The following is a 20,158-nucleotide window of genomic DNA, read 5'->3' as shown; positions in this document are numbered from 1 at the left end:
GGAAAAACTTCTTTTCTGAAAGTATGGTGATGCTGCAGCACAGACTGGGATGGAGTCACCACCCCTGGAGATGTTTAAGAACCATTGGGGTGTAGCACCAAGGGATGTGGGCATGGTGGGCTGGACTGGGGTTGGACTGGGTGGTCTTACTGTTTTTTTTCCAACCTTATTGCTTCTGTGATTCTTTGATAGAGCTCTTGAAGCAGCCTCTGACAGTTATGGGAGTGGGAGTGTTTAAGGAGCCTGGTGGATGAGTAAGTACCCCACAGACGTATATCCTCTCATCATACCATCCTCTGTGCAGGGAAATCTTGTGCTTTCAAATCGCTTTTTCCCCCCTTTCTTCCATTGTCTTCCTAGGCTATGCAGGAAACAGGAGCAAAGCTGTTTCCTTGCTTCTTTTGTTCAGCAGATCCCACAGCTCTTCCTCCCCAGCGGAGAACTTCCTGCAGTGCAGACAGCCTGCATAAACCTGATACAGCCAGGGTTCACTAGCTCTGCATGCTTAACCTGTTGCACTTTTCAGTCAATCATTCTCCACTTCATGCCCCAATGAAGGCACCTCTGCAGAGGTCAGCTTTGGGTTTATAAGCTATTTGCTGAGCTGCAGCAGTGGTTCTGGGAAGAGAAACTGATCTGGGGAGACACTCCCACCTGTCTTGCTTCTCATTCTCAACCCATCCTCAGAGACCAGAGTTGCACAAAGCCATGAGACAGTTCCTATCAGAGACAGAGCTGGCTCCTGCTGCTGCTCTTGCCCTTCTCTGCAGTTCAGCAGCAGCTGTAGTGGTCTGGAAATGGCTGGGCAAAAGGCACATCCAGAAGAAGATGGAAGAAGCTCGGAGGACCCGGGATGAAGGTGTGAAGAAAATGGCAAAAGCTGTCCAACAGTTCAGGGAGCAGGTAACCCATCCTCGTGGGGAGCTAAGACCCACTGGGGTGTCTGCTCATGTTCTTCAGCTCCTCCTCCTAGCTTACCAACCCATAGCCTTTATAACAAGGATTCCAGGGGAGATGTGCTGGCAGGCTTCAGCAAGGGGAAAGGCTGCCCTAGGAGGAAGGGAGATCACATCTAAAGCAGGATGAGATGTGGCGGAATCCTACAGCCAGAGAGATGCAAATTACACTTGGAAGAGATTTGGGACGAAGGTGTTGAAGCTTTTGAAGACCTAGAGGATTTGGACCAATGAAGGTCATTACCAATGAAGGCAATCAGCACTTGGTCCAAATCCTGTAGATCTTTATGGGTATGAAAATGTCTCTTGCCTATATGGGTAGAAGCAAAAACTCTTCCTGAGTCTAAGGTAACACATCTGTCCACATGACTATATCCTTGGCTGTAAAACCTGAGTTCTGAGTTGCTCTTGGAGTGCCTTCAAAAGAAATTTAACCAGGGTTGCCAGCAACTGAGGCCTCTCAGACTGCCCAGAACCTGACTTAACTAATGAAACACGGGGTACTCAGTGTCACAAGGAGGTGACAAGTGTGTGAATGAGACAGGCAACCACCCAGCCAGCATGGATGTGGCCCTGAAATCTGCAGTACTCATTTCTAACCCCCTTCATTCCTACCCTATTTACTTCTCCATGTGTTCCAGCTCAATCAACTCAACATTTACAGCAGTAATATACCTGGAGATAAAGCATACCAGCTACAAGTATGTATTATTAAAACTTTCTTCTTCATCTTTCTGTTGCAGGTCTCCAGTGACAAGACGGATGCCATCCTTTCCCTGCCCTTGCTGGAAGTTGCTGGGAGGCTGCAGGAAGGGTCCCTGTCCCCCAGAACTGTCCTTTATACTTACATACAGAAGGTGAGTGCCTATGTGCATCCTGAAGGACAAATTGCTTGTGTTATCCATGCTGTGATGTGTGGGGTGGTGACTTGCTAGAACTGCTGATTATGGCATATCTTTAATATAGCAGATAGAAGAAAGATACAGAAGGATGGGGATATCTCTATCTAATGGATCATACCCATCACCAAAGAACTCTTTCAGATTGTTTGAGCCCTTTCAGATGTTCTGGGGAGGGGGTTAGCATTCAAACCAAGCTTCTCACTTTGAAGATCCAGATAGCTAATGGATGAAGCCACGTCATTTCATTGCTCTTAACTAACACCTCTTCCATCTGTCTGGAAAAGGCCCTGGAAGTGACCCAGCAGACAAACTGCGTGCAGTATTTCATCCCAGAATGTGAAGAGCAGCTCCAGGAAATACAACAGCAGAGGGAGAAAGGGCTTCTCTATGGCATTCCTGTCAGCATCAAGGATCACATTGGTCACAAGGTGCTTCCATTAGTGCCCATGAAACATCCCATCATGAGCTGGGCTGGGTGGTGAGGTGGAGGAAAACAGGAATCTGGCCAGGCTTGGGGCTGTGACCCCACATCTCATTGCATCTGCAACCCAGGCAGTTAGGAGCTAGGCTTTAAGGCCCCTTCCAACCCAACCATGTTATGGTTCTATGATTGTGATATTCCATCCGAAACAGCAGGGAAACTGTGCTGACACTGTCTGCTGTCACCTCTCCTTTCTGCAGGGGCATCTATCAACCTGTGGGCTCGTGAAGTTCCTTGGCACTCCAGAGCAGGAGGACAGTGTCCTAGTCAAGGTTCTGAAGAGACAAGGGGCCATCCCATTCGCTAAGACCAATGTGCCACAATCCCTCTTCAAGTAACATACATCATTAGAAATCTCCCTTTTCCTGAACCTAAAACCCAGCCTGTAGGGTGGGTTCTTCCTGTCTCCTGAGATGTTCCCAGACAAATCTGTCTTCCATTTGTTACCAACAACCTCAGTTCAACTGAAAATGGCTTTCCAACAAGATTAAGGGGGAATAATCCCACCATGGCATAACAGAAATCAAGTGCACATGTGTATGGGAGGTGGCTTAATGGGAATGAGCCACATCTGAAGGATTTACAGGGTAGAAGGAGGGGTTGGTTATGCCATGTGAGTCCACTGCAAGGGGCAGACAACTAACTCAAGGGGCTTGGCTGCTTCTTACAGCCTATTTGCTGGTTTGTTCCACAGCTATGACTGCAGCAATCTCATTTTTGGCCAGACGCTGAACCCCCTCAACCACCAGAAGACCCCCGGGGGCTCCTCAGGAGGGGAGGGAGCTCTGATTGCAGGGGGAGGCTCCCTTCTGGGTATTGGCTCAGATGTCGGTGGTAGCATCCGTCTTCCATCCAGCTTCTGTGGGCTATGTGGGCTCAAACCCACAGCCCAAAGGCTCAGGTAAGTTGCTGGGGTCTGTGCTTCTCACTCTGCTAGGAGACTCATAGCTCACACCCACCTTTGTGCACCTACCTGCCATGTTCAGGGAGGGGGGGTCAGCAAGCAGATGGATCTGCTGCCTGGTCATGTAGGGTGTCCTTGGTGAGGGAATGGGAATTCAGATTGAGTCTTTCCGTCTCCGAAAGCTCCAAAATTGAGCAGTTTTTGGTTAAATAAGGATTTGTTGGGGTTTGGGATTTTTTTTTTGTTATCATTTTGTTATCATTTTGATTTTCTGTTTTACTCAGCTCAATTTTATTCTATTTCGGGACCTGAACTGAAAACTCTAACGATCTATTCAGACATATTGGGAATATTTTGCTGTTACTGAAATATCAATGTACTTTTTTTCTTTCCCTGCAGTCTGTCTGGAATTAATGGCCCAGTCGATGGCATTGTGTCAGGTATGTGAATTTCAGATTGCTTTTCTCCAGATGCTGTGAAGAGCAGGGAGAGTGGAATGTGGTAGAGGCTGAGGTTTGCTTCTATCTGCTTTGTAGGACACTGATCTGGGTTCAGGAAGCCCAGATGCAGATTGCCATGGCTCCCTGGGGTCACTTCAGTGAGGCTATGTCATTTCTAAGTTCTGTCATCCTCCAGGCCTGAGACAGCCAAGATTCATGTGGGGGCCCATCTAGAACATCCCACTTCATTGCCCAATGGTTCCTTGCATGATGGCAGACCAGTGCTTGGCACATCCCTTTGTTTACCACAGACATTTTCTCTCATCCCATGCCAGTTCCATATGCACTGGGTCCAATGGCAAGGGATGTGGACAGCCTGGCCCTCTGCATGAAGGCGCTGCTCTGCGAGGAGATGTTCCAGCTGGATCCCACTGTGCCTCCCATCCCCTTCAATGAGGAGGTGAGCCTGGTCCCCAAGGTCCTGCATGCCTCAAGGGCTCAGTTACCTTGACAGTACTGGTGTGGTTTGTGGTTTATCAGCCTGAGACTCCCCAGCATGGGGGGAAGGCAGCAGCAGACTGGTGTGTCCTTTGCTCCAGGTGTATTCAAGCTCTGCTCCTCTGCGCATCGGATACTACGACACAGATGGTTACTTCCCACTGCCTCCTTGCATGCGGAGGGCAGTGCATGAAACCAGGGAGGCTCTTCAGGCAGCTGGGCACCAGGTGAGCACCACTACGGTGGTGGGAGGGGAGATGGTTGGGATGGCAAAGGAACTGCCCAGCAGCACGAGGAGCCCAAGGATGCTTCTATTCCAGAGGCCTGTAAGTAACTCACAGTCAGGTCATGGAAATTATTCGCATCCAGCTGCCCCATGATCTTATGTTTTGATGCAGCTGGTGCTCTTTTCTCCACTTCACATCCACCGTGTCATGACTGAACTGTTTTTGAAGACATTTTTTGCTGACGGAGGCCGTGCTTGGTTGGATGTGTTGTAAGTAGAAGCGTTCCCCATGCCCATGAACACAACTCACAGCAAAACAAGCTCTTTTCACAACCCAAACAGGAGATACTCAGCTTTCTGAGAAAGGGGCAACAGCTTCTCTGGCATGATCTCCTCCTCTTGTCATCTCTCAGTACAGGAAATATTGTAGATCCAAGCTTAAAACCCCAGGTGAATTTCTGCAGGATCCCAAGGCTTGGGAAGAAGATTCTGGCTCTGATTCTTAAACCTCTGGTGAGTTCCTGGCTTCATTCTCAAAGCTGAGAGGTGTCAGCAAGCCTTGAGATCCTTGAAAGTGTGATAGTACTGGCATACACCTCCAACTAGGAACACTGGGACTTCAGGGTGAGGCACATGCTGTGATTTGGGAAGGTCTTTTCTAGGATCATACTGGGGTTTTTCCAGTGCAAAGAAAAATAAGAACAAGACCAGCTAAGAGCTGTGAAAGCTCTTAGTGTGCAGAGCCCACAGCAAGCAGTTCTCCAAATGCTAGATCTAGTAATGCCAGGATTCCTACAGATTCGTGTATTGGGATACCATGTCAGGGGGGGTCACACTTGAAGCACTATTCCTAGGTTAGAAGCAAAGCAAAACAAGAGCCACGTGGAGCATTTTTTAAGCACTGTCACAGCCCTCCTCAAGCAACCCCTTCTCCTTTCCAGTTTCCCCGCATGGCCGACTATCTGAACGCCTTGTGTGGCATGAGGTAAGACAGCATCCTCTGCAGAAATGTCTATGGAAATGAACTTTACCTTCTCCTCTGTTTGCAGTGGGGTGGAGGGTGCTGGGTTCACAACAGGTTCTGACCCACTTTATGCAGGACCTGTTCTTCTGCCCTGGACACTTTAGATTCCAAGAGCTTGTTTCCCTGCTCCTCGGGTATTACACCGTCCCCAGTGTTACACCAAAAGGATTAGGAGACTTGGGTGGGGTCACTATAGAAATCTTCTATCACTTCCAAACATTTGTTGTTTAATTGCATGGCCAAATGCCAAAGGAAACTTTGGAGAAATTGGAGATCACTTTATGTAATGGCTAAAATCTCCGGGTTGATAAACCTTGGTGAATTGCTCGAGCACTTTTTCTTCCTCATCGAAATGCTTTAAAATGGCTGTAAGAAGTTGCTGTGGTTTCCACTCGCAGGTCAGTGAAGGAGATGTGGGATCATCAGCACCAAATAGAGGTATGTTCTGAGGGTTTTTCTCTCCAGCATCATGTTATGAATTGAGGCTTAAGTGAAGCCAAGACTTCACTGGCTGCACAGTGGTCAGTGCCCAAATGCCAGTGCTCAGTTGTCCCAGTGCAGCCTTTCCAATTCCTGTCCGTATTCTGTCCGTGTGCTGTGGAGACAGATGCTTATACACTGGATTTTAGTGCATAGCTCCCTTTGGGGATATCGGCACTAAGAGACTGCAAGAGCTGGAACCATGGAGTGGGACTTTAGGACTGGGTCAGTAGTGACCTCTATCTTTCATGGCAGCACTGTGACCTAGCATGTGTTCCCCCACCATGCATACGCCAAAGAAACTGAAATGCTCCTGGCATGTCTCCTCTTTCCCCCCACAGGTGTACCGCTCTGAGTTCATCGCCCAATGGAGGGAACTCCAGCTGGATGTCATGCTGTGCCCTGTGCTGGGGCCAGCCTTCACCATAGGGTTCCCTGGGAAACTCCTCTGTAAGTGAGCCATAGGAGGGGAGAGGGCTGGCCTTGTAACAGGACTGGGACTCACAGATGATCAGCCCTATGCAGTCTCATCTCCAAGCAGCAGCTGCTTCTCAGGGCCTTTAAAAACACATATAATTGAAGGAACCCGAGCCTGTGGCCACATGTGTTGTCTGTTTTGCTTCTCTCAGCTGCCATCTCCTCCACAATGCTGTACAACGTCCTCAACTTCCCTGCTGGGGTTGTACCCGTCAGCACAGTGACAGAGGCTGATGAAGAAGAGCTAAAGCTTTACCGAGGATGCTGTGATGACCTCTGGGACAGGACACTGAAGCAGGTATGTGACATGGGAAATGCTGGATGTTCAGAGCGAGGGTGTCACTGAAAACAGCAGCTCCTAAACATCCCCTCACCACCTGTGTCCCCATTGCAGGCTGTGGAAGGAGCTGTGGGGCTGCCCGTGGCCGTGCAATGTGTGGCTTTGCCATGGCAGGAGGAGCTGTGCCTCCGGTTCATGAAGGAGGTGGAGACCCTCAGCCGAGCGAAGAGAGCAGTGTAGCCCCTCCAGTCCCACCTCAGCAGGGTGGGGACAGCTCTGCATCATTTCTCCCTTTTGCAATCTGAAGGACACAGAATTACAGTAAGGAGGGAAGGAAGAAAGAAAAGCTATTTCCTGCCTCTCTTCTTGCTGACAAGCACTGATCCTGTTAAAGGACACAGCCATTTCCTCAGTAGCCTTTACAAGGGCTGTATGTCTGCCTTCTTATCCTGTCTTGGCTGAGACACTGCTGGACTTGCCTCTAAATAGTGCAGCAGCTGAGGCAGAGACCAAAACATCAGCATAAAGACTGCAGCACTTCATCACACTGATGAAGACTTCACAGAACCAAACTTCTTTGTTAGAGGGAATCTTTAACATCACAGTCTTCCTTTGAAGAAAGATAATACCCAAAGACCCCACCAGGACATTGCAGCTCTCCACACCTTACCTGTCCCCCACTCCTCTGCTTCTCATTCCCCTTTTCCCCCTCCTTGCACCAGAGGCTGAAAACAACCAGTCACTGTTGCTGCATTAATAACTACGCAGCGTTCCCCACCAGCACACTGTGCAGCCACACTAACACTTGTCAGAGCTGTGATGCAGAGGGCAGGACTGGCTTACGCTGAGCTCAAATGATCAACAGCCCACGAACTGCACCTTCCTGGAAGGATGGATATGGATGGGTGGTCACTTTCATTTCCATCTACGCAGCCTCCTGAACCTGTTTTATTATCCTGAACCTGTTCGCATAAGATGAAAACAATTTAGCCCATTTAATATGTTTTAAAAAGAAAAATAAATATCCTTTAAATATGCTTTCCCTGGACATTCAGGGTATTTCATGATAACCAGCAAAAGGGAAACAACATCAGTTCCAAACATGATAGCCCAGAGATGTACAGTGAGGAAAGCTGAGCTGCCCCAAACCCAGATCTTTCATCCCTTATTCTCGGCGTAACTTGCAGAAATACATAGGCCCAAAGTTGGCTGTGAGGTGAGGAAGAACGAGCTCCCCCAGCCGGCAACCTGAGAAGAAACAAAACGTGTCCTGGAAGAGCATTCGGAAGTGGCTCAGGTCCTCAACGTGGACAGTGATGTTGAACTGAGTTTCTGCAATGTCTATCGCTCTCTCAACCACATGTTCATTCTGCAGCGGAGAGAGGGAGCACGTGGAGTATACCACCTCTCCTTCTGGTTTGGCAGCAAGGATCCCAGCCCTATGGACAAGATAAAACAAACATACCACCAGGGGAGGAAGAGGAAAGCATGGGATAACAGCACTGTAATAACCGTGTGTGCCAGTACATAACCCATATGGAGTGGGGAGAGCTCTTGACTAGGCACATGTGAAGTAAGAAGAGGTTTCAGTGCTAATACATACAGCAACAAAACAGCTTCAAGCTCACTCACATCAGCAGCTGTAACTGCAGCATTGGCAACATCTGACGCTCCTTGGTTCTTATTTTGTGGAAGATGTTGTTCTCCTCCTCCATGACAGAGTGTCTGTCTGTTGTGCAGGGCACATCCACGAGGACCTGGAGCAGCACAGATCCCACATCAGCTTTGGGCCCTGGTCTGTCTCAGAAATCCCCCACCATCACTTCACCCAATGCTTCCACCACACCACACAGACAAATGTAGCCCTCTGTATGTTGCCTAGCTTATGCCACCAGATAAAAGTACAACTCAGAATGCCCATACTCTCAGGTCCTGGAGGAATGGTATAGCTACAGGAAATACTGCTCTATCATGGGCTTAGCTTTAGCTCTTGTTCAGCATATCAGGCTATGTAAAACTACACGATCACACTGTTGGGTAAGCTGCTGTCTCACTTTGAAACAGGAAAAAACTAAGCTAGATGTGAGGTGCTGACATAGAGAGAGAGCTGTGTGTGCCCCATCCCTGGGCGTGCCCCATGTCGGATGGGGACCTGGGTAGCCTAAAGTGGTGGGGCAACCAGCCCACAGCAGGGACTGGAACTGGATGGGCTTTGAGGTCCCTTACAACCCAACCATTCTATGATTCCCTTCACTGGTTTCCAGTCACTCACCTTATGAAAAGTTGTACGTTGCAGCTCCCCCCAGTCCCTTCCATCATGCGATGTAACGCTCACAGCCTCCCTGACCTTCTTGGGAATGTAGCTATTGAGAATGTGATACAACCTCTTTGTTCGGGAAATGGAGACATCATTGGCTGCCAGATACCCTGAGGTGAGAGATGGGAAACAGCATGCTGAGAAATTCACTCTGGAAAACAAAACCACACCAACTCCTATAAGCAGAAAAGATGAACAGAAAGGTATCGCCATGTACCCTGCACTCTCAGTCTCAGCTTTACTAACTACCCCTCCACTTACCACAAGCCCCAGTCTGCAGCAGAGCCAGCGTCTTGCCACCTGGAGCTGCACAGAGGTCCAGGACGAGGTCATCTGGCTTCACATTGAGGGCCAAAACGGGCAGGAGGGATGCTGCATCCATGAGATAGTAGCTGAGGATCCCAAGAGAGTCTGGCCTGGAAACCACCATTTTGCATATAGAAAACAAAGAAAAATATATAGTTGGAAGCTACGATGGGTATAACCAAAAGGAGCTGGTGCTAACAGCCTGATGCTGGTGTAGCAGGAATGCTAAGTCACAGCTTGAAACAGTGATGGGGCACCTGGTGGGAAGGCAGGGCCAACCCAGGGGAGCTCAGGTGTGTGCAATGCACTCACACCAGGTGAGTGACTGGGAGGGTTGGAGCCAGGATCTACTCCTTTACAGCCCTCATTTAAAGGCTGGCAGTGGAGGTGAGGGTGTCTCTCTGGAGAACTTCTAAGGTAAGAAGCTTTTTTTTTCTTCCTTTGTTTCTGTATTTGGGCTTGTTCTCATTTGCTGCAGGCTAAGACTGTGCCATCCCGCTACTATCACTATGCTTTCTATCACATTATAGATTACAGTATTACAACTAGCAATGTTGGTTCATAGCAGGAGTAGCTATAGAAACACAGACTTGTGGAATCATAGCATAGCTGAGTTGAAAGGGACCTTATGGATCTATCAACCAGCTCCAACCCCTGCTGTGGGCTGGGTGCCCCCCTACCAGCTCTGACTGTCCAGGGCCCCTGATGTGGGGCAGTTAATACAGCACTATAGAAGCCTGGCTGGATATAGGTCAGCACTATTCAATGTCAATAGCAGGCGAACCATCTCACCACGCAGGACGGAAGCGCGAGATGTCGCCCCTGGGGAAGGTGTAGCACTTGATGTTGGAGCTGACAGAGGCACGAAGCAGTGGTGACGTCTCTGCTGGCACTGCTGGCCCATCTCCACCAGACCCCTCCAGGGCTTTCCTCTTCTCTGCTTCTACCCCTGCACTTTCCTGCCAACACTGATCCCTTCTGGCAGCTTCAGAAACAAAATCGGTGGCACCGAGCAGCTCCAGCTGCTGGGCGACGAGGTCGGCAGAGGTGAAGTTGTTGAGCAGGGCGCCGTATTTCTGCTCGCACAGCATTGCTGCTCGCACGGCCGGCCAGAGCTCCTGCAGCTGCAGGCTGTACGTGGTGTCAAAGTGATGCAGCGCCAGGCGGGTGGCCGGGATGCGAGGGGAGGTGGTGGCCTTTGGAAAGAGAGATCCAATGGGTGAAGGGACTGGGAGACCAAAAGACGGAGCTGGGGGCTGGGATGTGGGAGGGGAAAGGCAGGAGGGCTCAGGGAGAGGTGTATGGGGTGTAAGATGGGATAAAGGAAGGAGTGTAGGAGGGTGCAATGAGAGCCGCGATGGGTGTAATTGGGAGGGGGGGAAAAGAGTGCATTAGCAACAGAGCTGCGGGAAGGGGGGTGGTAAAGGGGATGAAACAGAGACAGAAAAAGGAGGTGCGATGGGGGAGGCACAGCGAGGGGACGGACAGATCAGAGGGAAGAAAAGCGCGGAGCTGCCCCGGTTCTCACCCACTTCTTCTTGTAGAGGTACCGCCGGGGCTCGGGGCTCAGCCCCAGCACACGAACCCTCCGCAGCAGCAGCACGGCCCGACCGCCCGGTGCCGCCATGGCTGCGCTCAGCAGCGCCTTCCGGGGCGGGACCGGAGCTCACAGCCCTGGCCCTGGTTGGAGGCGGCCGGGGACACGCGGTAACGTTGCGGTGCCGGTCAGATGCGGAGCTTTACAAGCTGCACGAATAGAACTGTTTGGAGCCGATAGGGATTGAGCTTGAGAATCCCCAGTATAAGGATTGTATTGCTGCTACTGCTCACTGTGGTGCTACAGCAGAGCAGCACTCAGACACCATTCAGAGTCGGATGGCACCACCACCGTGCCCACATGCAGCCCCATGGACAGCTGCTCTGGGTCACAACACAGAGGTGACAACAGAAGCTCCATTAGCAATAAGGGCAGCACAATAAACAGGAATGGCTTCACCTCACAGGGGTGAAGTGTGTGGATCCAAGCAGGTGGGGTGGGCTCTGAGCCTCACTGCTTTCATCCTAACTCCATACCAGTACAAATGAGTGCTGCAAGGACTACGAAATAAACCAAGGGCACTTCCACAGGAACTTTGTATGTTTAATATGGAAAATTACAGAACATCCATATGTTTTTTATGAAGATGTGCAGCTGCAATGAGAACAGACACAATGACATTCTGGTGCTCGGTCGGTGCCAAGAAGCCACTAGGTTTATACTTCACATTGGCGATAAAGAGGCAGAGCAGAACTGTGAACCGACGAGGCTCTTCGTTTGGACTGTGGAAGCAGATGGACGATCACTCCTTCATTCACTTCAGCTTGCTGAAGAGTTTGTGGGCAACCTGGAAGAGGAGACGCTTTAAGCTCAGGAGCACAACAAGAGCCTTTCAGCTCCTATAGGGATGCACCCAGCAGTGCAGCACTCACACAGTGGTCCCGGGCGTGCAGGAAGTCGAAGAGCTCCTCGGTGCACTGCTCCTCCGTGTGGGACCGTGAGGACACGCGTGCATCGCACAGCTCCAGCCGCTCCCGGGCCTTCACGCACTTCTCGGTCTGCTCGCAGTGCTCCCTCACAGTGGTCAGCGGGTCCTATGGACGCGATATAAGCACAGACAGCCCGAAAGGCGGCGGTTTAACACATATTCCTTCGTTTCGAAGGCCCAGCTGGCAGCCCGGACCCACCCCGTGCCCACATGCCCTCACGCCCCGACTCACCACCAGCTCCTCCTCCTCTTCCTCCTGCAGACAAAGCACAGCACAGCCGTTACCGCTCGCTCTGACCCCAGGCCTCGTCCCGTCCCCTCGCTCAGCCCCGCCCGGCTCCGCTCACCTCGGGTTCCCCGGCGTGAACAACCGCGTCCCGCAGCCCCATGGCGGCACCAGGACTCACCAGGGTCACTCGTCGGAAGTGCCGCTCCACGCTCCGGAAGCGCAGATCTCAAGATGGCCGCCTGCTCTTCCCCCTCACCCCAATGGCGGTGGGAGCGAGGAGGCGGGGCCGGGCCCTCCCAACATGGCGGCGCCGAGCGGGGCGATGTCGGCGGAGCGGCCTGACACGCTGCAGGCGCTGAGCGCGGCGGCCGTGAGCCGCAGTATGGCGGCCTTAGAGCCCGACGTGTGGGGTAAGGCGCGGGGTGGTGGTGCGGGGTGTCGGGTACCTGCACGTTGCTGCCGTCTCCTTCTCGCTCTCCTCAGCGCTGCCCGGGCACCTCCTGCGGGGGCTGCTGCCGCTGCTGTCCGTGTTCCGGCTGGAGAGAGCCGAGGCCGCCGCGAGGAGAGCAGGTGAGGAAGGGGGGATCTTAGTCACTGAGATGAACCCATTTACTTCATCGCACTCTGAGCACGTTCCTTGTCCCAGTCTGACCCTGCACCCCCTCTCCTTCCATTGCCCGCTGTGGGAGCACCGAGCAGGGCTTCCAGCTGGGGAAGAAAGGCTGAGAGGAGCACCTGGTTTCTTTTCTTTTCCAGGGCTGTCCACGCAGCCCATCTGGCGCCAGCTGTGGGATGATGTGATGAAAACCAGACCCCCCAACTCAGAGGTGAGGAATCTGCATTGACACACATGGGTTCTGCTTTTACTCAATGTCACACTGCTGCTGGGCACTTGTAGAGCTTGAGACCAACGCATGGCTCTTGTGTAAGATTAACTATGGGAAATAAGCATCTATTGTGAGGGATGAGCTGTACACAGCCTTGATATCACGTCATTAAGTGTGCTGAAAGAAGAAAACTGGCTTTATAGATGCATTTCTTTAGGGGAACAGAAGGTAAAAACAGTATCTTATATCAGGGTTAAACCTCCGTGTGCTGAAGTCACGTGTTGGATACCTGTGTGGTAATTTGATTCAAAGATGGTGGCTGACTCTTTGTTAGCACAGCCTTTACTTCCACTTTTTAATCCTGGTTGACTCTAAGATGGTTTAATTGCAGAATATCCGCTGCTGGAAGAAGAAGTTCTTTGAAACGTTCTTCTCAAATGTTCTTCACGGTGTCTTGGATGTTTCCTCTGACTGGCGCCTCAATGACCATCATTTCTCCCCGCTGCTCCACAGCTCACCCCATGTGAGCCAGCTTACTCTGTGTAACATGCTGCAGGGCGCGGTGGAGCTCGTTGCGGAGCGCAACCAAAAAGTGCTTGAGAACTTGGCCGGCTCATTGCGGATCCTGAAGTTCCAGCACCTCCTCTCCTCTGACCAGTCCATCAGGCGTTCGCTGGTTTTACTCCTTCACCGGCTGATTCACCATGGCTCTGTCAGCCACGTGTCCATGTGTGCCTGGCCTGTACCTGACACGGTTCTTCTTGTTCTCATTTTGAGTATGAGTGCTGGGTTTTGGCGCTCAGGAAATGCTCTTACGTATCACAGCAGCCCGTGTGGCCTTTGCAGAGAGGAGGGAGATACTCAAAGCCAGAAGACAACACATGAGCCATCTGAGAAGGGCTGCTGCAGTGAGGAGTGCACTGATGGTGTACACCAGAAGGAATCTCCTCGTGCTCTGGAGCAGGCTGATAGGCAAGCAGAGGTGAATGGACGAGTGGCTGACACTGGCCAGAGCGCTGCCCTCTCTGGACTGAATTGCTTTCCTTTGGAGAACCAAGCGTGTGAGGAGGCAGACATCAAGGTGTCCTGCGATCACACAAGCAGACAAGGATCTTCCTGCTTCTCAGAACAGCTGCCCCATCGCTCTGCTCTTCGAAAGTCACGCAGACGGGTGAAATCTGCGGTAGGGAAGAAACGCCGCTGCCTCAGACGAAGCAGGGCGCTTTGTGCTGACCTGGATGACCTGTATGATTTTGTTTTTACTGTTGCTAGAGAGGACAGCTCAGTGTCAATTGACCAAAACACCACAACAGAGGGAGAAAATGCTGAGAACCTGAGCAGCTCCTCCACAGGATCTCTGTGCTGTGGCCATGCTGGTTGTAAAAGAAGAGGAGGATCCAGTGGGATCTTTTCTCTAAAAGCTTCTCACCACTTCCGAAGCGTGTCCACGCTGGAACTGTTCTCCATTCCTTTGACTGGTGACATGTGTCGGACTCTGAGTAACCTGCTAAGTTCCTGGGTGTCTTTAGAAAACCTGGTTCTGTCTTACAACGGTTAGTGGTGTGAGCAGGACGTTTCCTTTCAGCTGTGATTTGGTCTGAATGATTTATTTGTTCACTGAAAGAAACATTGTAAGAGTATTCCTGATCTTGAGAATGGTACTGGCAGAGATGTTCAATGAGAGCGAGAACTTGCTTGAATGCTAGAAGACAGTCAGGAATATGAGAGGAATCTTTATATCTGAAATGGTGCTGAGATGAAAACATGAAGCTGCAAAAGCACAGCACATCGGGGGGGTGGGAGGGAGAAAAGAGATGTAATAGAAGCCCAGTAGGATGACAAGGACAGGTGGGGTGGCCCAGAGACAAAACAGGTGAGAAAACAAACTCTGGTCAGCTGCTGGTTCCTCCTTTGTGGGGAACTGTGGCAGGGCCTGAGCCTGCAGGTTTGTCCAGGAATGTTCAAAGGAATCTACTGTGTGGTTGCACAGACCCATTTGGGTGAGTGACAGGATGAATGACTGATAATGGACAGTGGATCTACAGAGAATGAAGCATAGGAAGTTCTGTGGGTATTGAGCTGGGGAAAATAGGCCTGTGATAATTTTATGTGTCTTGTTGGTCTGGAAACAAATCTGACACTTACTGGTTTTGTATCTCTAAGTGTTGATCTGTGCAGAAGACCAAAGCAAAATACAATTAGTAATACATTAGTCAAATGCTAACTGCATAGTTCTATATCCTTGGAGATATTACAGTCCATTCTAGCAAGAGAGAATGGACTTCATCTGTCTGAGAACAGCCTACAGCCTTGTGCTGAAAGACTGGCCAGAGAGGGAGAAGGAAAGAACTAGATCTCCATCTTCTGTGTCTAGTCAGTCCTGTCACTTAAGCATGTATAGATAGAGTACCTAGGGGGAACCTGTACATTTAGCCTTTGACACCATTGCTTGGCACTGGGCTGGAAGTTCCACTGTTGCACGTGCACTGGTGTCTGTACAGACATATCTAACTCCTTTCTCTATAAATGCTATTCCAGGCCTGGGTGCTAACATCTTCTGCATCCTCTCTGGGCTCCAGGCCCTCTCCCAACACTCAGACTGCTGCCTCCGTGTGCTGCGTGTGAGCGATGTCTTTTCCCACATGCCCTGCATGGAGCTTGTGCGCTGCATCCTGAGTGTCTTTCCCCAGCTCCGAACACTCTCGGTCAGCTTTGACCTCAAAAACCAACTGGAGGGAAACAGGCCAGAGGGGAATTCAAGCTGCAGTGATTCAGAAATCCCAGGTAGGAAATGATTCTGAGCAATGAGTGGGATGTGGCACGTAAATGAGAGCTGAACTCTGTATTGTCACAGTGGTGTGTAATTAAGTGATTATAGCCACCCCTTTCTGATTGAGATGGTGATGCACTCTGTCATTCCCAGTCCATGACAAAGCATCTTACTTGCTGCATGCCAACCTGATACAGGACAGCTTTGTACAAGGCTGAGCCTGAACTGCTAGCCATGACTATCCATGTAACCCATAGGGAACATACTCACTAGGTCTTTAAATTGCTTAGGAGCTTCTGCCCTTCTTAGCAATCTAAATGATAGAAAGGTGCACAGATTTTTGGTTGCTCCACAATGTAGCTATGCTGAAGACAGGTACTCCAGACCAATCTCTTTCATTGTTATGTTTTTTTCTCTTGCCTTAGAGTGCTGCCTGGAGCAGCTGGAGATCCGATTCCCCAGGGAGCCTCTGCACACCACATTCCTGCTTCCAGTGCTTAAGGCATCAAAGTCCCTTCAGCAGTTGTCCCTCGACAGCGCCACGCTGCCTTCGTCTCAGGAGCTTGGGCTCCTTTTGCAGGCACTCAAAGGTACTCTGCTAACATGTAGGTAGTGTCACTTTGATACATGGAATGACTTCCTTGCTGCAGTCTCCCATCCCTGCAGCATCGCTGCTTGTCAGCTACCTTGGACTCTGCCAAGGCCTGATTTAGCCCTCATTGGCAATTCTGCTGTGCCCAGCTTTAGTCTGGAAGTATTTCTACCACACAGGCTGCTGGGGCACATCTGCCATTAGTTGCTCAGGTACCTGAGCCTCCTGCATCTACACTCTGAGCATTTGCCACATCCATGTCTTTTTAGTTTGGAAGCAGCTTGGATGGGTCTGTTCTTTCAGTGCAGAAATCCTTGGAATTAACTGAGAAAACGGGTGCCAGCCATCTTAGTTTTTCTGTTGAACATGTGGATGATCCTGTACAACAGGATGGTTTCTTTTTAATTGCCCACAATCCATCAGTTTATCCACGGTCCAGTCCAGTTTCTCGGTGTTAGCTGTTAGTTGCAACAGTTATTTGTTTTTTTATGGTAAGGCCAGACAGTACTTTACCTGAGAACTTGTTTTGCTTTTAGAATGCAGTCCAAATCTGAAGAAGCTGAGCTTTCACGATGTGAACCTGGCTGACCATCAGAAAGAAGTTCTGCTTTTGCTTCAGGATCCCATGCTGCAAGGTACAGCAAACTCCTGGGCACACGTGCCTAGAAAGGTGCTGCAGGTGGCTGTGTTTGACTGGTCGGTTGATGGTTGGGAGGTGGTATTTGGATGTGCAACGTTGAACAAAAAGTCAGGTGTCTCAGGGATAGATTTGTAGATGCTGGAAGAGTGAGACTGTCTGGCTCTCTGCTAGCAGGGCAGAGAGGATCAGCTGCAGTCAGCACATGTTTCATAGGAGAGTCTATCAACTTGGCTGTAAAACAAAGATTTTTTAACCAGCAGAGCAGATCAGCCTTGAACTGGGTCAGCTGGCAAAGTCACCTCCCTGGTGTGAGGATTGTCATCTTTATACTGATGGAACAGCAGTGCTCTCATACATGGTCTACTGCCAGGGAAGCTTTGTTCTTGCAAATGGATTAAAGTCTGGAGCTGTCTGAAGGATGTAATTGTGGAATAATTAAGCACAAAGGGAGTGAACTAACATGTACTGACAATTCATTTCTTCCATAGAAATAACGTTCTCTTTCTGCCGGCTGTTTGAAAGCTGCACTACTGAGTTCTTGTCAGAAATAATCAACACAGTAAAGAGAAATTCATCTTTGAAGAGCCTCAAACTGCCTGGGAATCGCCTTGGTGTGTACCATAGATGTCAGCCTTGACTTCAGACCAGCTTTGCAGGGGGTAGCTTCAGAGTTGTAGTTAAGACCATTGATGGCCCAAGATCTTAGTGTTGAACTTAATGTATTGCATGAACAGCATCAATTTTGTCACTTAGTTCACCAAATGAGGGGGGCCTGAGGTAATTTTTTTACAGGAAGAATTTCAGTTGCATTCAACAATGTACTAAGAGCCCAGGTGCTGCATGAGCACTACAGTTGCTTATCTCTGTGGACAAACTGAAAATGAGTTGTTTATGCTGGGCATGCATGCTTTCAGTCTCCCTTCTACATAATATCTACGTAATCCCTTCTACATGATATTAATCTCAGCCCCTTTGCCATTCAGATATTTAAGATAGTTGCAAGCTGGGAAATAACAGCTGCATTTCTCCCCTCTTAGGGAATCACAGGCTGGTTGCCCTGGCAGACATTTTCTCTGAAGATTCCTCCTCTTCTCTTTGCCAGCTGGATGTCAGGTATTCTGTTGTTCTAAAGACACTGAATTTGTTTCAGGATGTCCAGAGCTCAGCTAGGCTCAGAATAGCAATGAAAGCCTGAGTACAGATTTTTTCTTTACTTAAGGGAACACATGGACAAGAAAAGTTTAGAGAATGCTGCAGTGAGCACTTAAAAACCTTAGGGAACTCCAGTGACTAAGGCCAGGCCATGCTCCCTGAGGTGCTGCACTGTCACATTTATAAATGAATCAAAGTTCCGTCTTAAAAGCAGCTTTCATTTTGTGCTCCCCTGCAAGGCTACTGCACACCTTCCTTGCTCTTAAGGCTAGAACTAATGTATCTATCTACACTTATTCATAGCCACCAGCGTGAACAGCTCTGTTCCCACTGCTCCAGCACAGGGAGAGCACTACCATTCCCCGTCAGATCCTGTGAATGCTTCTGCATTCCTTTCATCTTTTTTGGTTTTCGACCTGAACCACTGCTGCTTTATTTATTTATTGAGCCTGAACAGCCATAAACACAGGCACTGACCTTCTCAAAGCAGGTGGAAGGTGGCATCTCTGCAATATTGTTTTACTTGATTTTAATCCTATTTGCATCCTAATGGCTCAGCTTACTGCGAGTACACAGGCATGAGAATCTAACCATAGCCATTCTTTCAGCAGTCTGGCATCCTGAAATTTTCATCTCCACTTAGCTATTATGTGCTGAGATTTAGTCTTGTGAAACTTTCTATCCATTTATGCATCTGTGCAAGAGAAATGATCTTTTAATCTAGAAATACGGGGATCTGACATCTCCTCTCAACGCTTTCTAAGAAAGAAATGATCCCTTATTGCTGAGGGCTGCATTGAGAGCTGTGGACTGGGTCAAGCCCCTTGGGTCCAGTGAGCTGCTATGAGACTGAAGGGTGCTGACAGAAGCTTGAGTCCAACAGGATTTTAAGGTCATAGTGAAGACTAGTGCAGTTATTTATTAGGAGGCCAGGAGAGCAAGTTTTATGGTTTCTTCCCATAGTTGGTTTATAAAAGCTTTCAGCCCTTAATGCCATTGTGTTTCAGGAGCTGTTGGTTTTTTTTTTTCCCCCCAGTTTAAATTAATGGTTCATTCATACTCTGTATTGCTGAGGGAAGTTTGCATTGAAACATCCCCACATAGGTGGTTATTAGATGGAGCAGTAACTGCTCAAATTACAGCCTAGATTCTTAGTGACTTTTTTTGTCCTCCTTTTTCTGAGCAGCTCAAATTGCATCAAACCTGATGGGCTCCTGGAATTCACAAAGAAGCTGGAAGGCTACATCCAGCAGAGAGGGGGGAAGATTCAATTCACCCACTTACGCCTCTTCCAAAATTGGCTGGATCAGGATGCTGAAACAGCTCAAGAAGCACTTCGGCGTCTCAGAGCGGTGTGCAGTGTGGTCAATGACTCATGGGACTCTTCTCAGGCTTTCGCCGATTACATCAGTGTCATGTAAAGGACACAGGGCAGGAGAAAGCTGATCAGCATGAACTAAAACACTTCAGTCCATGGCCACTAAAACTTAGCACAGATGGGGGTTGTCTTCCTCTGGTTCAAGCAGGAGACAGTTCTTGTCACTTTTCTGTTCCTTTGAACAGTGAAGTGATATAGTGACCATTTGGGTCAACAGCTGTATTTCCAGTTAAAGTGGAACAGACATGTTAAATAAGCTTCTATGATATCCTGCAGATCTCGACCGGGGTTTTTATACAGATTTCATGTTGGTTTACCAAATATCATATAAATAAATATCTCCACCCTTAGAGAAACTTGAAAGCTGCCTGAAAATAGACCCTGACAAACACACCTAAGTGATGCAGTTTTTGAGCAGCAGGGTTGAAGAGGATGGCATCCAGAGGTCCCTTTCAACCTCAGCCATTCTGTTATAGTCTGTGATCCTTTAAATAAGAACTTCTCCTTCCACTTAAAATGAGTAGGGAAAAAAACCCAACTAAATAAAGCTCCCCCTCTTTTTGACCTTTTGTTTACCTTATAAAAAAAGCTGCATTCAATACAACATGCTGTTTGTTAGCAATCACTGATCAAGGTATCTGGGAAAATGACTGGTCCTGCCCCCATCCACTGTCTGCATCTTTTTTTTCCAGAGGCTTTGAAGAGTTGGGTTTTTTTTGTCATATTTTTATAATAAAAACAGAATTAAGAGAAC

General features: G+C 49.3%; 4 protein-coding genes across 7 annotated transcripts; 2 read left to right on the top strand and 2 right to left on the bottom strand.

The window, feature by feature from the left end:
- The first annotated feature begins 594 nt into the window (after positions 1-594).
- On the top strand, positions 595-7,705 carry LOC107317595 (vitamin D3 hydroxylase-associated protein-like). Of its 2 annotated transcripts, XR_014933042.1 has the most exons (16): positions 595-903; positions 1,700-1,813; positions 2,143-2,286; positions 2,540-2,673; positions 3,034-3,240; positions 3,643-3,683; positions 4,019-4,143; positions 4,283-4,408; positions 4,580-4,677; positions 4,821-4,920; positions 5,349-5,392; positions 5,830-5,869; positions 6,039-6,136; positions 6,253-6,361; positions 6,541-6,686; positions 6,783-7,705. XR_014933042.1 is itself a non-coding variant. In XM_015870475.3 (15 exons), exons 1-15 carry the CDS (start codon positions 709-711, stop codon positions 6,906-6,908), a joined length of 1,749 nt encoding a protein of 582 aa, XP_015725961.2. In that variant the 5' UTR covers positions 601-708; the 3' UTR covers positions 6,909-7,705. The 2 variants fall into 2 exon arrangements, 1 of the variants encoding a protein (XP_015725961.2); XM_015870475.3 differs by lacking the exon at positions 6,039-6,136 and having other exon boundaries at positions 601-903.
- On the bottom strand, positions 7,640-10,931 carry NSUN4 (NOP2/Sun RNA methyltransferase 4). Of its 2 annotated transcripts, none has more exons than XR_014933044.1 (6): positions 10,820-10,931; positions 10,084-10,487; positions 9,247-9,401; positions 8,941-9,136; positions 8,301-8,425; positions 7,640-8,107 (listed from the first exon to the last, which is right to left on the bottom strand). XR_014933044.1 is itself a non-coding variant. In XM_015870479.3 (6 exons), the coding sequence occupies exons 1-6, from the start codon at positions 10,916-10,918 to the stop codon at positions 7,834-7,836; spliced, it is 1,212 nt and encodes a 403-aa protein (XP_015725965.2). In that variant the 5' UTR covers positions 10,919-10,931; the 3' UTR covers positions 7,640-7,833. The 2 variants fall into 2 exon arrangements, 1 of the variants encoding a protein (XP_015725965.2); XM_015870479.3 differs by having other exon boundaries at positions 8,941-9,095.
- Positions 10,932-11,410: 479 nt separating this feature from the next.
- On the bottom strand, positions 11,411-12,246 carry UQCRH (ubiquinol-cytochrome c reductase hinge protein). Its single transcript, XM_015870481.3, has 4 exons — positions 12,164-12,246; positions 12,049-12,072; positions 11,761-11,922; positions 11,411-11,675 (listed from the first exon to the last, which is right to left on the bottom strand). The coding sequence occupies exons 1-4, from the start codon at positions 12,203-12,205 to the stop codon at positions 11,643-11,645; spliced, it is 261 nt and encodes an 86-aa protein (XP_015725967.1). The 5' UTR covers positions 12,206-12,246; the 3' UTR covers positions 11,411-11,642.
- Positions 12,247-12,319: 73 nt separating this feature from the next.
- LRRC41 (leucine rich repeat containing 41) lies at positions 12,320-20,157 on the top strand. 2 transcript variants are annotated; one of them, XM_015870472.3, is made up of 10 exons: positions 12,320-12,455; positions 12,529-12,615; positions 12,802-12,872; positions 13,264-14,425; positions 15,411-15,656; positions 16,068-16,232; positions 16,771-16,869; positions 17,363-17,485; positions 17,912-17,987; positions 19,213-20,157. In XM_015870472.3, the coding sequence occupies exons 1-10, from the start codon at positions 12,347-12,349 to the stop codon at positions 19,445-19,447; spliced, it is 2,373 nt and encodes a 790-aa protein (XP_015725958.2). In that variant the 5' UTR covers positions 12,320-12,346; the 3' UTR covers positions 19,448-20,157. The 2 variants fall into 2 exon arrangements, with proteins under 2 accessions (XP_015725958.2, XP_085368459.1); XM_085512333.1 differs by lacking the exon at positions 15,411-15,656.
- Position 20,158: the final 1 nt, after the last annotated feature.

This window comes from Coturnix japonica, chromosome 11 (genome assembly GCF_054131305.1).
Source record: "Coturnix japonica strain WE chromosome 11, WE-NBRP24, whole genome shotgun sequence".
Classification (NCBI taxonomy): domain Eukaryota; kingdom Metazoa; phylum Chordata; class Aves; order Galliformes; family Phasianidae; genus Coturnix; species Coturnix japonica.
This window is presented reverse-complemented; position numbering and strand designations above follow the sequence as displayed.